At 41.1% G+C, this 16,102-nt stretch overlaps 1 protein-coding gene across 1 annotated transcript in view; it reads right to left on the reverse strand.

Moving 5' to 3' along the window:
- Positions 1 to 1,099: 1,099 nt before the first annotated feature.
- Positions 1,100 to 16,102, reverse strand: part of lrp4 (low density lipoprotein receptor-related protein 4) — a 124,265-nt gene continuing 109,262 nt past the window's right edge. Inside the window, exons 22-38 of the mRNA XM_030079774.1 lie at positions 15,572 to 15,703; positions 15,073 to 15,213; positions 14,847 to 14,933; positions 14,594 to 14,765; positions 14,078 to 14,240; positions 13,605 to 13,830; positions 12,665 to 12,968; positions 11,967 to 12,185; positions 11,512 to 11,646; positions 10,885 to 10,993; positions 10,408 to 10,552; positions 7,735 to 7,848; positions 7,495 to 7,606; positions 6,962 to 7,026; positions 6,760 to 6,847; positions 6,474 to 6,615; positions 1,100 to 3,573 (exon numbers count right to left, since the gene is read on the reverse strand). Of these exons, the coding sequence (XP_029935634.1) occupies positions 3,232 to 3,573; positions 6,474 to 6,615; positions 6,760 to 6,847; positions 6,962 to 7,026; positions 7,495 to 7,606; positions 7,735 to 7,848; positions 10,408 to 10,552; positions 10,885 to 10,993; positions 11,512 to 11,646; positions 11,967 to 12,185; positions 12,665 to 12,968; positions 13,605 to 13,830; positions 14,078 to 14,240; positions 14,594 to 14,765; positions 14,847 to 14,933; positions 15,073 to 15,213; positions 15,572 to 15,703 (2,696 nt within the window). The 3' untranslated portion in view covers positions 1,100 to 3,231. The remainder of the gene's footprint in view (positions 3,574 to 6,473; positions 6,616 to 6,759; positions 6,848 to 6,961; positions 7,027 to 7,494; positions 7,607 to 7,734; positions 7,849 to 10,407; positions 10,553 to 10,884; positions 10,994 to 11,511; positions 11,647 to 11,966; positions 12,186 to 12,664; positions 12,969 to 13,604; positions 13,831 to 14,077; positions 14,241 to 14,593; positions 14,766 to 14,846; positions 14,934 to 15,072; positions 15,214 to 15,571; positions 15,704 to 16,102) is intronic.

Consider the following 16,102-nt stretch of genomic DNA (forward strand, 5'->3'; position numbering starts at 1 on the left):
AGCATTAACGTCTACGTTGTGATTGCACGACCAACGATTTGTCCATCTTTCATATAGCGTGCTTTTTATTTCGTAATAATCTATTCTATTCTTGTTACAGATGCGTTGTTTATATGCACATTAGGCACTCGTGACTTAAAACGTGTGCAAACTGCGCATGCGCACACCTTCAAAAAGTGAAGTATTTCTTTTAATACATTTACATTTCAGGCCCATGTCTACACCTATTTCTCGTACAGCCTTTATGAGATCATTTCTTCATTCAAACACACAGAGCATAGGAATCTTCTCATATTTTAAGCCACTGATGTTGTCAGCTCTGTTATGTATCCTCATGACACTGGAGGCGGACAAATTAACACGGATTAACAGATTCAGTGGGCCTGTGTGTGTGAGATGAGAAGTTGTTGCCATGCTGAAAGATCACTGTAATACACCAACAGGGACTTACTGTGCGGGTGAGAAAAAACAGTCTGGTGCTACTATGGATTCATGTTTTTGCAGTGACATTTAAATACTTTGTTTGGAAAAAAGGTATAATGGGTTTACTGTAGATCTTTATTATTATGATTAATGAAAAAATAATGTCTTGATGTGTGCTAAGGATTATTATGCTCACATTCTGGATCTTATTCCCCGTATTTGTCACATTTTGCTATTAAAATTATATATATATATATATATATATATATATATATATATATATATAACAAATCTATCTATCTGTCTATGTAGATAGATAGATAGATAGATAGATAGATCTATCCACCCTTTGGCACTGTCATAAATATAACTTTTGATAGATAGATAGATAGATATAGATATATATGTATGTATGTATAACAAATATTCAATCCCATTTCTGAACAGAGTCCAACTTTTAAATTGATAAACTGGTTGCAGCTTCAGCAAGAGGTATGAAAACACTTTCTACAAAAACCTGAAATATCTTTGCACTTATCATATGTCAGTAATGAAATGTAGATGCCAGCAGAACATGTCAGCATTTCTACAATGTTCTGAAGTGATGAAGAAACTCTCTCCAACAAGGAGTGATGTAGCATGGATGAGTCAGCCAAAATTTCATTGAAATGCAAATGCAGTTTTATATTAAAAGATAGCAAAGGGATAATTCACTATATCACACAACACAGCTTGTTAGTACTGCAATGGAAATACATATACAGTTTTTTTTTTCATATTTACATATTAAATGACAACCAAACAAAGAAATCATAAATACCTCTTTTGTTAACTTTACAACAGCTATACGCAACCAATATTTCATAACATAAAAGAGCACTATTAAATAACTGGCATCTTCCCTATCATTTACAAGGCCTGGAAACACAGTGGTTAAAATAATCCAGCAAAAAAAAAAAAAAAAAAATGTTCTTCTCCAGTGAGTAAAATTAATACAAGTCAAAATGGTCATGAAATCCCTTTGTACAAAAGACTATACAACATAATCAACACAATATCTTCAACACAAATGTTTGCTTATATCTGCATGGTAAAATCTGTACAGCTTGGCGATTCTATAGCAGAGTGGGAGGGACTGAGCTGCGGTGATTCATTACTGGATCGTTGTGATGCTCTGCAGGCCTACCGTCAACCAACCATCACAATCCAATGGTTACGTAGCTGCCAAGACCCTTGTTCATTGGCCTCAGTGCTTTGTCTAGCAGCGAATCAGCAAATTGCTGAACTTGTAGAAGATACTTCAAAATACATGGTTTTGTCTAACTTATATATATATATATATTTGTCAATATAGAAATGTATTTCCATGTACCATATTTTGAACAACAGATAGAACGTACTCTTCAATGTTAAAGCAATGCATAATACCTTTACCTGTATTAAATTAATGTTTCATTAGGTTGTCAGTGATAGTTTCTAAGTTATACCCCTCACCGCCTGATGGGTTCAGATATGCACAGTGTTCCTAAGTATTTCATACTGTATTCCATGTTACCCAAAGGGAATCATGTGTTATACTGTAATGGAGCATGTACTGCGAGCGCACATTGCATTACAGGTTTAGAGTTGATAGATCTGCTTTAATGAGAATGCATTAAAGAATGTCATGTACATTTTACACCCTCCGAGAAACATAAATATAACTGAAGGAGGAAAACGAAGAAATGTTTGGCACTTGAGCTTTACTTCATCACGGCCTCTTCTGCTATCCTCGAGGATCAGCAATGGTTGAATTACAACTTACAAAAACAAGAGAGAAAGATAAAAAGTCTCCTTTCAGGCTGCTTTATGTTGAGGATGAAAGGATTTGAAAAACAACCAAGAGTACCAGCTAAGTCCTTGATTGACTCATTGGAGGTCATAAAACATGATATCAGAAGCAGATGGAATCACCACTGAACTCTCACACAGGGGAGAGAAACAGCTTCCTGGCTGTCACTAAGTCAAATGAAACAAATATCCCATTAAAATACATTTCTAGTGAAGTGTAGATGAAGAATGAAGCATGGAGACTTTGTGAAGCCCCACCCTTTGGCACTGTCATAAATATAACTTTTGAATACCTGGGTCCTGCTGTACATAGTTCAACACAACACTCTCACCATTCTCTAAAATCAGCAAACCCACTCTGAAGTACAAAACGTTCATAAATAGAGTTCATAAAGACATGGCAAATGATGAGTGGCATTAGAGAGAGCATTGTGTTATTTAGTCCAGGAGTATATCATTTTAGCTCTGTCAAAAAAAGTTCACAAAAAAAATGTAACATTATACACAGAGAAGCGTCCCTCCCGTTTAGAGTTTGCATCCTTTAAAAAGGCTCCGGATATGCCTGTGTCTCACGGTTCACTTCTTCCGTAGAGTCTTTTGCGTTCTTATTCCAGCATGCTCATTAGTTGTCTTTTATTTCACCTAAAGGCAGTAGCACTGAGGGTACTGTTGGAGGACTGCAATGCACTGGCTGTGTGTATGTGTATCTGTGTGTGCACAAGTAGGACGGAGCCCCAGTTTCAAAGACAGGAGTTGTGTTTATGTGAACTTACTTGTGTCTAATCAGGTTCATACAATATGTACCATTACTCTACATAGTGTCAGGATGCATGTATCACTGTTTGTACCTACATATCTGTGTGCATAAGTTGTACCAGCTATAAATACAGGTTTATGTCTGTCTGTATGTATGTATCTGTGTATTACATATGCAGGCGAGACAAAGCACGGATGCAGTTTGGGGACAGCAGACATGCCTCACACTTCACTCTCAGTGGAGGGCTTGCGTGTTGAGACCCAGCCGGTGTCGGGCAGGCTGTGCTGGGCATGGCGCTGCGGGGTGATGACGGAGGGGGTCAAGGTGGTTATGGAAGAACATTCGGACACCTCCTCCTGGAGGAGCTGCTCTGTCTCGCCATCGTCTAGCGATGCGCTGCTGGCCTGCAGGGACACTGTGTCTGTGCGCATGCAGGTGTGCAGGCCGCCTCGGGACGGCTTGATCTGTTTTAGGTCATCCCAGTACAGCTCCTCATTGGACAGAAGACACACACCCTCCACAATGCGGATTTTCTCCTTGGTGTAGCCTCCATCCACTCCCCCCTACAGAGCAAGACATGATTAGTTAGCCAGAGCGATGTCCCACATGTCAGTAGTGAAAGGAAAAATCCACCTGCAACACTCCCACACTGTTAGATATCATGACTATGTGATGTTCAGTGCATTCCACAACATTTTGTAATGAAGTGTTGTAAATGTGTGTATGTGTGTGTGTTTGTGTGTGTGTGTACCCACATTCCCTAAATCTGTGATGTCCACTTATACTTCAGTTTGTGATTTCTGACTTTTCTCAGGACACTTTTTCAAACAACTTCCAAAGGCCATGCCTAAACTTGTTGTGTAGGTGGGTAGCTTAAGAGAGCAAAAGCAATGGGGAACATAATAGGAGAGTAAAGTTTTTTTTTTTTTTTTCCTTCCCCCAGTCTAAGATTTGCCCTTCTTCAAGAGACAACCTGTCTTGTGCTTGATTGCATTCTGGTCTGTTGAGGCTACTGTCAGTAAATAAATTGGTGTCCCAGCCTCCTCTGTGTTGATTTTTTTTTTCCTGTATGATTGCTGAATGGTGTGTAAAGTGGCAGCTCTGGAGAGAAGCTCTTGCTCTTTGATTGTGAGGGACTGACACCAAAACCTGTTGTTTTCTGTTGATGCCAGGGGTACAGGTAAATAATTACTGTTATTCCTAGTGTCAAGAAAATTCAGACAGAAATACGTACAGAGATTTCTCCATTTATAGTTAGATTACTGTAATTGAGTAGCTTTTGTGGTGCCCGCTTGTGTTACTTTTACCTGTGCCACTGAAGGAGGTTGGAGGTTATGTTTTTTGCCTCCCACTTGCTTGTGCGTTTGATTGTTTGGATTACTACTGACTGAAGGAAGAGCTGATTAAATTTTGGAGTATCCAGGTCAAAGGTCAAAGTCGCCTACAGCATCATAGAAAGAGGAAGCTCAATGCATTTTACTGATGTGGTGGATTGTGTAGTGTTTTGTGTAGAGTATTATGTTTTTACTAAAGTATCATACTTCATTTTAAATCAAATCTATCATAGTTTAGGAGACCCATTTAGCATCAGAACCTGGACCAATGTAAGATGACAAAATGTGGTCCTTAAGCAGTGAATAGTAATCTGGTTTTAACTTGTAAACTTAATTTTGGGGTTTCTAATTTTACCATTCAAAACAATCTATTTTTGACATTCTTGTCCTTCAGCTCTACAAAGAAAAGAACATTTGAAACAGTAACATTACGCTGTCTTCTAAAAAGTAACTCAGTAACTTTTACGGATACCTTTTACTTTAAGTTAAAAACGTTTTTTTATACCAGTCATTTAACCTCTACTTAAGTAATTTTTCAGCAATTTCATATGTTTCAAGTGATAGTTTAAGATGTCTGAACCATATTCTCCTAATAAACTCTATTGTAATACCTGGAAAAATCAAGAACCAACATCACATAGTCTATGTTGTATCCAGGAACAAGAATGTGTTTGAGTGTTTGAGTGTTTTGGGGTGGATTCTTCTTTCAAGGATTATTCACCAATCAACTGAGAAACACTCCAGATCAACAGCAACCTTCAAATACAACCCATGCACAGCAGGTTGGCTCCATTTAGTAACGCTGTGCTTTCTTCTGGAGTTAGTATTGTCAACTTCAGGGAGGAGGATTTATTTACTGTAAACAGTTAAAGGTGCTACATGTGGAATTTCAACACCCATACAAATTTTGAGACATTATTAAAAACAAATTGAGATCATCATCGAGATGACTGGCTTGATCTGTGGGTCTCAACACTACATTTTTCACTGTGAGCCACCAGGTTGGATCTGGAGGGAAATCTGTTGGTTTGCTTTACAGAACAAAACAGGAAGAGCACACTGTTCTTTCAGTGCAATCGCAGCTAAAGCTTACAGAGTTTCATGCAATTGCAGATGATCAATGGAGTGAAAAGCCGATGAGAAGAATCACTCAGTAATTATCAGCTCTTAGCTTTAATTTTCCTTAAAATAAACAAACCCTGGAGCAACACTAAGATGGGTGAGGGGAGGTACGTAGCAACATCTTATTTGCAAAACAGAGCAACAGAGTTTATGCGAAGCGGTGGTCTTAACTTTGATAAACACTAGTAGCACTAGTCTAAGAGAGAGAGAGAGACTACAAACCAAGTGGCTATACACCAGAATATCATCACTAATTTTACAATGATACAATGACATATTGATGTTTAAAGAAGGCAATGTAATATGTCATCTTTAAACATTGCTGCATCATTGTAATGTAGCACCTTCAACTCATAATTCATCTGTCTTGGCATTTAGCTTTTAGTTACCTTGTGAGATGCGTCAGTTATCAAAAGCTGCATCAAAACATCCTGTGAGTAGTACATAAATTAACATGCCTCTGATCATAGTGCTCTGAAAATACCCCAAACAGAGCAATGATTAAGTTCAGATAGCAGGACACATGCAGTGAAAAACAGAACAGGATAAGGAAAGGAGTATGACAGAACAAGGGAGCATAAGAGAAAAAAACAAAACAAAACAAACAAAAAAAAAAAAACACAAGAAAAAGTCAGGGAAAATAGAAGTGGAAAGGACATGATTCTTCCATGCAGTGTAACTACCTCTCCGTGGGACAAGTAGGTCAAAATATAAAGGGAGAGAGGGAGTTGTAAGGATGAGAAGGCTGCAGTGAGGGAGAGGGGGAAGAGGAGAAAGGAAGAGATAAGTGCTGGGGTCGGTGACTGCTTGTGTCACATGTTACGATATTTCAACACAATCAATCTAGAGAGACAAACAGGAATGACATTTGTCTCCATGGTTACCAGCCATACACCTACACAGGCTATGATCATACGTATGAAACATCATGGATTCACCTCAAATCCATTCTTCTATTAAAAAAAAGGTCAACAGTCTTCACCTCAGTGCGCACACGGGTAAGTTACCTCTTTCTTATATCGGAGTTGGTTATAGATCGGAGGCTTTTGGGAGGCCTCGATCTTGACCTCTTGTGTGGAAGTCCGGTATGAGGGGTTACTGTAGGTCAGGTTGCTCACCCCCGGGTCAGCAAACTTGGACTTTTTATGTCTGTTGACCAAAGACACACAGAAGCGGCAAATAAATAAGTCAATCTAATGAATTAAGCAACTGTGCATCAAAGATAGGAGAGTTTATCCTTAATGGGAGAAAAGGGAACAGGAAATAAAGACCAAAGTTGAAAGGTTGACTTACTTGTAAATAATGAAGGCAGCAATGAGGATCAAAATAGCCAGGATGGTCAGTATTCCACCAATCACGTAGCTAATATGAAGTCCTTCTCCTGAGATAAATGGCACAGATGTTACTCAGCCTACAGCACAAGGCAAATCCAATATTTCTTGTTGACACATTGCAATGTGCTGAATGATGAGGTTAGTAGTGATCATGTACTCACCATGGGGAGCCGTAACTACACTGTTCTCTAAGCAGCCCTCTACATTTAGGTTCTTCTCGGTGCAACTATAAAATGAAACAACAGAGCGTTAGAGAAGACAATAAAATGCAGGTGAAACTGATAATTATCAATTGTAATGCAATCCATTGCAAACTAATTATATCAAAAGGGAGTGAAAGGGAGAAAACTGCCTTCACTGTGTCGGTGGGAAACAATGCAAGTTATGCAGTGATGAAAGTAACATATTTCTTTAAGCTCAGATTACTTTCTTGCTTTAACTAATAATGAATTAGTTTCCAACCTGTGCAACCCATTATTAGTTTTTCTACAAATTACAATGTCACCAAATTGAGTTTTCTTTCACATTGTTTTTTTTTTTTTTTTTTTATAGATAAGAACAGGTACAAAAACAGTGAAACTATTATTGGGATAGTCAGTTTTAAGGTACATAAAAGAGTAAAGTAACTAATTACTTTTCAAAGCAACTTTCTATAATACTGCTCAAGAGCTACTTAAATGGAAAGCAGGCATACTTGACAAGTGAGGGTTCCCGTTGTGGAATGTCTGTTGGAGTTTTGGGAATTTTGTTGGGGCCGGGGGTGCTGGTGGTGCCCCTGGATGCTGAGGTGGGAACATAACCTGAGACTGAAGAAGACATGCTTATCAGCACCTGAATTTAAAAAGGACTTCAGAATGGTGATACATACTTCATCTAATCAAGTAAACATAGCTATGGGAACAGGCGTACAAACACGCAAAATGTAGTCACTCACTTGTAGAGCAGGGTCGGCCATCTGGCTCATCGGGGCAGGCACACACAAAGCTGTTGGTCTTGGCAAAGCAGAGGTGAGTGCAGCCTCCATTGTTCACCCCACAGAGGTTGGTGCCTGAGAAAGAAAACAGGACTTCAATGAGGATGGGTCTACGCCAAGCATGACTGAGGCAGTTTAATCAAATTGTACGGTTTCTTCCTTTAGTATGTTTTGTTTGGTCACACGAGAACAAAGCCATCTGAGCTCAGGTGGCACCAAATAACCTGAACAACAAGCCTGAAAATAAGAATATCAAGTATTCAAAGGCTGGAAATTGACGTCTGATAGTAGCAGTTCCTCATGATCAAATAAAACAACCTAAGGGTGAATTGTGGATATGATGATATAAAATGTCTTTTCATTGTACTAAATTATGGCAAAGAACACAGACGGCGAATCGTGCTTAGCTAAAGACACAGAGGCGAGAATTCAATTTGTTAACCGAACTACTTATGAGTCCATTTTACAAGCCTAGGCTGTAATTCAACTTCAAGTTCAAATTTATTTAATATAACCCATAATCACTGTTTACAGCCCACAGTTTATAAAACACATAATGGCACCCCCTAAACTCAACCCTTGTAGCAGGCAAGAAAAAAAATCCACAAAAACCCAAAGGCTACAAGGGGAAAAATAAAAGTAATCTTTGGAAGCATGACAGAGACGGGGAAACCCCTTCCGAGACTCGACCAAAGAAAACAAACTGTATGTGATCACAAGCTGAGTGCCTCCACATGTATAGTCTACTTAAATGCCACACTATCTCATAACTACTGAAGCTAAATGTTATTCAAACATTATTTCATATCCATGTTACCTTCTACTTCTTTGGCTCCTTACAAACCAAACATGTAATATTCCAATAACTACGCCACAATACATGAGAAGGAGTGATAATCTGCAATACTCTGCCTTTGGCCTTGTGCCTATATCTGCAAAACACTGTTCATTATTGATTTTCTTATGTTTAGATGCTGGGAAAATGATAATGCAAAAATACATAAACTGCTGCATCTACAATGAATACATTTCTTTAACTTGCCATGTAGTACTTCCACAAAGCCTGATTTAGGACTTCAATACTATTGATTTATTAATAAACTACTTTTAAGTGGAGGCTGGTTATCAGTTTCAAGCTCATTTCCTAATGCTAAATCAAAAGTAATTTTTCAAAGGTTACTGACTTTAGAAAATCATTGTACTTAATTGCTGCTGCAGCTAATTTGTTGTACTGTTACCTTTACTGCATATCAGTTGCTTTTTGCTGGAGACCCTAAAAGATATAAAATGTGCTGAATGCCCCAATGGCCTTTGGAGGGAGCATCAAGTTTATCGTTCTTGATAAGCTGTAAGGCTCCTCTTGCAGTAGTATGTTCTGCTTACAGCATTGCTCAATTAGAAACTACAGCAGAAACACAAATGCTGTCCCCCCGTGTCCATCGAGAAAAGAGTCTGGTTTTAGAAATGTATAGGGTTATATGGTGTGTGTTTCTCAGTATCTACAGATAGGATCTCATTTGTTGTCCAAAAGTTCAGTTTTATTGTAAGCCACTTCCATGGTGAAATGCTGTCTCAGCAGTTGCCGTTTTCTCGGTGTATTATCCTGATAGATATTAGATATTATATTGAGCATTATTATGACAGAACTATCTACAGCAATGCAAGAGAGACAGTGTGGTTGTACACGAGACAAGGCTTTCATGGGAAGTCAGACTGCAGAATGTCCCTCTAACCAGGGCAAAAACATGGCGTTTATGGTGCATCCATGGGAGAAATGAATGTTTTCAGGAGAAAGAAACTTTTCTCCCACGGGGAATGCCAAGGAAGAGAGCACCCGTGTTCCTAAACTGACACAGTAAACGCCGTGCTGGCAAAGTTTTATAGATGATACTCTGACGTCCTATTCCTGTGAAGGCAGAATAGAGCTGTGTTCCATTCAGCTACAGAGAGCTGGCAAAGACACTTAAGTAAACAGAGTTGTCGCTTGTGAAACAATGCAGCGTCTTGTCCAGTCTCATTGGTGTAAATTGGCAGGTTTCAGAACGCTGCAGATCATACGTACTGACTTTCTTTTGCAAGTCGTTGCAAGTTTCAACTCTCGTCATAAATCTTTTAGACCAAGCTGACGGCTGGCTGTCAGCCCCTGTTGGGCCTTGACGACTGCCTGTAGCCATGTGGTGTGTCCCACACTTGCCAGCAGCTTACTGCCTGATTCAGTATGTGGATTGGTAGTGGAGGCCATTAGCTTTCTTTCCAAAATCCTTCCCAGATTCCCTAACTACAGAGATTCGCAGATTACTATTTTGAGTTAACTATTTAGAGACTACTGCCACCTCCTGGCAAGGAGAGCTATTCCCCCTCACGCAGGTGTGTACACATTGGCCATCAGGTGCAGTCTGTGAGGTGTGTTTATGGATAACTTTTGCCAGGCAACGCAAAGCTATGTGGGTGTCTGCCTCGGCTGGCACTAGATGAAGTCAGCTTGGTGTGTCCCATGCTTTAGATGCCAGCTTGAGCCTCTGATGAGCCACTGATGAGCCACGCATCAGTTCCTTCACAAACAGAATCATGAGCATGATTGTGGACTGTGGTGCCTTGTTTCTCCTGTCAGCTGGAGATGAAAAGCTGCCTTACCTGTCTGTCTGTGAGGTGACACCACTATGATGTCCATGAGGCCCTCCACGTTGGCCAGCACAGTTTCCTTGTTGCGGCCGGTGTGTTTATCCACCCGCTGGATGGACTTAGTCTGCCAGTCCGTCCAGTAGATCCAGCGGTCTTGCTGCGAGAGTCGGGAGAAAGGGGTTAGAGGGGAGGACACCGGCTTCAACTGGGGAAACGAGGGAGAAGAAGAGAGGAGAGGAAAAACACAGACAAGGAGGAGGGGTAAGGGAAGAAGAAAGGGAAGGGAAGGAGAGAGGAGGAAGAAAAATGAGGGTCAGAGATGAAGGGAAGTAGAAGGAATGGTTAAGTCGAATGGGTTCAGTGTGAGTTGACGGAGCGAGGGACAACCAGTGAGAGTCACATAGTGAGCTGATGAGTGAGAGCAGGTGAGTGGAGGAGGTAGCCAGGAGGAAGGGTCAGCTCAGTGATTGACAGCTGGGGGAAAGATACCTGTGTGAGGGCGAAGGGGTGAGAGACTGGACTGACAAGGACCTGACGTAGTTTCCCATTCAGGTCAGAACTCTCAATCCTATCCAAATGGGCATCCACCCAGAATATCCTGCAGAGAGCACACATATTCACAGATTCACATACATATTTCCATATTTAAATACTTTTAGAAAAAAAAAAAGAAACAGAACAGAGTAGGTGAACAGAATATTCTAAGAAAACACTCCTACATGTTTACATATCATTGGTCTGGGATGTTTGATGTTCAGTGTGTTCCATGATTTAATTTGTGATGAAATCCATATTTGCATATCCTGACACGTAACATGAAAATACACTTACACAGCCACTTCATACAAACATAATCTTTCAACAAATATAATTTCTTTTATCTATTCACTGTATGATTCTCAACGTGTTTGACTGCAAGAATTACTTGTTTTATTATTCATAGTGTTCTTTGTCTTATTTTCATATCAATCCACTTCTTCAGTGCTGCTGTAATCCCATCTCTCCACAGGGATCATAGAGGTTTCTTCTGATTTGATCTAATTTTGCCTCCTCGATGTGGCCATATGCCCTACTTCTCCCATTTAGCCCCTGCTTTCAAGCATCTCCCTGTCTGACCTTCGTGTGTCATAATCCAGTGTGAGTCCATTGGGCCATCCGAGGTCTGTGTTGATCAGAACCTTACGGTCCGACCCATCCAGGTGGGATCGCTCAATCTTAGCAATGTGACCCCAGTCTGTCCAGAACAGATACCTGCAGAAACAACACTTGTCAGAAGATACTCTTTCATCTCTAACTCTAACTCTAAGTGATAATGTGGAAATCTTTTTACATCTTCAAGAAAGCATAAATTTCTCAACTTTCTCCCAGGAGCTTCAGCAGCATAATTCAGGTGTTCTGTACCTACATATTTCATCTGTCCATTCAAAAGTCAGAAATTTACTTCATCATCTCATATTCTTTCCTGTTATTGGGTATTAATGACTGAATTTTCATGTTGCAGATAGTTTAAGGTTTTGTATTACATAAGGCGCCTGTAGCCATTCAGGAACAGACATAATCTCTTCCCTTACCCTTTGCTGGGGAACACCGCGATGGCTCTGGGTTCATCCAGACTGTTGTTGACCAGGACTTTGCGGCTTGTCCCATCCAAGCGGGCCACCTCGATGGTGTTGCGTCCAGTGTCGGTCCAGTACATGTTCCTGGCCACCCAGTCCACAGCCAGCCCATCTGTAGTCTTCAGGCCCTGGCTTATCACCGTCTCCATGCCAGTTCCATCCAGATTAGCTCGCCTGGGGAATATGACAAATTTAGACAAGGTATGTGATATGGCTATACAATTATGGTAAGAGCTGGTGATCCCGATTGCTTGGTTAAATATTGTAATCACAATTACTAATCACTTTACCAATATTTTGTTCATCAACAGAAAATGAAATTTTAATGCTGTTTTGCACCAAAACATAGTGTTATTTTACTTTTTTCAGTTCAGCATTTTTCATAGAAGGAGCAGCTAGAAATGTCATCTGTCTTAATGTCTTACTTTTAATGTGTGTTTGCAAACCTGGAGAGAACTGCAATGCATTATGAAAATGAGCTCATTGTTGACACTGCGGCAATTCCAGGATTTGATCTTGCTAAAGCCGTTGAAAATGAGAGTCTTCCTACAATGTGTTTTTGAGGTTTAGTGGTGGGGGTGAATTTGTAAGCTGCAACCGAATTTGCAAGCTGGCACATGTGCATATCTTAATGTATCTGTGTGTGTACATACCTTATAACATCCAGGGTAACATCAGTATAGTAGAGTTTCCCATCCACACTGTCATAGTCCAGTGAGATGACATTGTGAAGCTCTGGGACCGGTACGTGCACGTCGGTGTGATCGTTGGTGTCCAGAGAGATTCTCCGCACACTAATGCGATTGGAGAAGAGCAGGTAAGTCTCCGGAGAGTCGTCACACGACCTTCCATCTCCCTTGAGCAGGATGCCGGTGGGACAGGCACAGGATGTGCCGTTAGGACGAGGCAGGCACAAGTGGGTACAGCCCCCGTTCCTCCTACCACACTTGTTAAAACCTATTAAGGCCAAGGACATAAGAAGGACACAAAAGATTTATATTGAGAGATACAGACTGTTAAGATTTTGGTATAGGAAACCGAGTTTGCTTGAAATATTAAAAAACAACAACATTTTTCACATACAAATTTGTGTTTACTTGCTGCAGCTTCATATTGATCATTTACTTAAACCATCATGAAGATTAACATGACAACCAAAACCAAGGGAAACTAAAAATAGCGGTGACAAAAATTCTGAGACCAGCAGCAACAGCTTCAGTGAAAGACAAGTTTCTGACAATAGCTGCTGAGAGAATCTGAGGATTTAGAGGCTGTTTGATCAATAATAAAAGGTGCACAAATCCTCTAACAAGCTGACCAACAGATGTTTGCACAGAGATGAAAGCAAAAGCACACAGCGGGGCCTAGTGTGCAAAGAATTTGACCAGTCTGAAGCCAATGTAAACCTTTCCACACGGATCCTTTGATTCATATGAGCATGACAACTTTTGTTTCTGCAAAGGTATGCTGTGGCATTTAGGGAAGGGAGGTGAGTGACAGATGGAACAAGCCACGGGATGAAAACACAGGCGAAAATCCATTTTGAAAAGTCATTCAACATCAGCCCAGTGGCCCGCAGAATGCCACACTCACCCAGTGGCTTCTCCCTGTCTACAGCCTGGATGTCCATCAGGCCTGGCAGGTTGGCTCGCACAGTGATGGTGTTTGCCCCAGTAGTCTTGTCTGCCCGCTGGATGCTGCGGCTCTGCCAGTCTGTCCAGTAAATATGTGGTCCCAGCAGGGTTAAGCCATAGGGATGCTGGACTGGAGACACCAGGGTACGGCGGTTTAGTCCATTCAGGTCGGATGCCTCAATGCGCTAGAGGAGGGAAAAAAAAGAAAAGGAAAGAAAAGAAAAGAAAACAGAGAGAGATCTGTGTTACTGTGTGTTACTGTGCTCCAAGATTCTAGATTTAAGGAGTGAAATCTGGTGCCTTTTAGCCTTTTAGCTTAAGCTTCAATTTTTAGTTATCCAAATTTAAAATTAGTCAAAATTCAGGAGCGCAAAGGCCAGGGCTATGGACACCTGGCTGGTTATTCAGGGGCAACGAGGATTCATCACTCACCTCTGTGTGAGCATCGGCCCACAGTAACTGTGAGCCAGCCTTATCGATAGCCAGTCCATTGGGCCAACCCAGGTTGTTACTGATGAGAATCACACGGTCGGTGCCATCCATTGCTGAGCGTTCCAGCTTGGCATGCTCCCCCCAGTCTGTCCAGTACATATAACTGAATGGGAGACAAGGAATGAAGGCAACAAAAGACACAGAGGTCAGATAGCATAAAAAGGTGGAGTGAAGGGAAGGGCCTGAAAAAAAAAAAAAAATGGGCCTGCATGTTGTGTGAAAACTTTAGGAGGCAGGTACAAGGTGTGAAGATTCATAATTAAGTTAAACTTTCAAAGTAACAGAACTATTGTTGCTGAATAAAGAATTAACACATTGTCTCAAGCGCTGAAAGTAAAAAAATCAAGGTCTCTCTTACTAAAACTCACACAGCACGCATGAATGACAGGCATGAATCTGCAAATACAAAAACAAAACAATCTTTTTCCTAAATGTATCACACTGTAGCAGCCTCACCCCATCTCGTGGTAGAGGGCGATGGCTCGTGGGCTGTCCAGGTTTTGCCAGATAAGCACTTTCCTCATGGAGCCATCCAGGTTAGCAACCTCAATACGGTTGGTTCCTGTGTCCGTCCAGTAGATTTTTCTGCCAACAGCGTCTACAGCCAGCCCATCAGTAGTCATCAGACCTATGGAGAGAAAGATCTCGGAGTTATGACTGGTATGACTGGGAAAAGGTGAATCTTATTGTGCGCTAAAACTATCCTCACCAGTGGAGATGATATCTTGATGTGCTGAGCCATTAATGTTGGCTCTGCTGACTTTCTTCAGTGTACTGTCAGACCAATACACTTTTCCTGCAGGGGGCGCCATATACACACACATAAGAAACTGGTTAGTAATTGCCCAGTTACACACTACTTCACTCATGCGAAAAGCTTAAAACAGAGACATACCTTGAAATGCAGAACACACAAACACAAACAGACACCTCACCTTCTTTGGGGTCAACTCCAATAGCGATGGTGTTCTTCATGGAGCTGTTGACTGCCAAGACTACATCAGCAAAGTAAGGGATGTCCAAAGAAACCATCCTGATGTCTGTTCTTCGTGCAAAGATTAGGAAGCTGCTCATCCCTGCACACAGCACAGACATAACACATCTTAGAACCTGCCTGGATTTTATAGTGTAATCCTGGCCTCTAAACACACTCAGTAAACATTTTATTTTGACACGATTCTTTTTTACCGTGACTTAGTATCATCTTCTAATACTCACATTCTGCATTAATTTGAGTTGATGTTTAATTTGGTCACATCCAGCATTTCACTGTTCATCATATTCATTCACATCTTGGTACACAGTTTACTACACATGATGCAGCAGGCAGGGTTGGTTGATCATGGAACTGGCATGTGATACCCCCCTTGGTTTTAACTTTTAAGTATATTTTTTATTTTTTTTATTTAAATGCAAACAGAGTGTGGCTCCTACCATGAGTGCAGGTCTTTCCATCCATTTGCAGGTTGATACCAGTGGGACAGGCACAGCTGGAAGACTTGGGAGCCGGAGCAAGGAGACAGAGGTGACTGCACCCTCCATTATTCACTGCACATGGGTTATGCACTGCAGATGGACACACATACAGACTCAGCTCACCCAGTGTCCTGGTATTGTAGGTCAGCTTAGAGGCAAATGCTTAAAGTAAAGACTTTTAATGGGAAGAGGAGGAGGAAATTGGAGGAAACTGACAAAACAGAGAGCGAGAAACTTGCAGAAGGACAAATAGGCAATGTGGCAGACACACAGGCACCAAAGCATTCCAGGACCCCAGGGGACATAGGAAGACCGTACACATCACTGAGCTCAGTGAGTCGCCAGCTTGGTATGAGCCCCAGGGGCTGTCTGTCCTCTGAGCCACTGATCTAGGTTCAGTTTACTTGACCTCTAATCTTCTCAGTGTCAGCAAAGACACTGTATCTGCACTCAGGGAAAGGCGGCAAAAATCAGAGAAGAGAGTGACAG

The sequence above is a fragment of the Myripristis murdjan genome, chromosome 3 (genome assembly GCF_902150065.1).
Source record: "Myripristis murdjan chromosome 3, fMyrMur1.1, whole genome shotgun sequence".
NCBI classification, from domain to species: domain Eukaryota; kingdom Metazoa; phylum Chordata; class Actinopteri; order Holocentriformes; family Holocentridae; genus Myripristis; species Myripristis murdjan.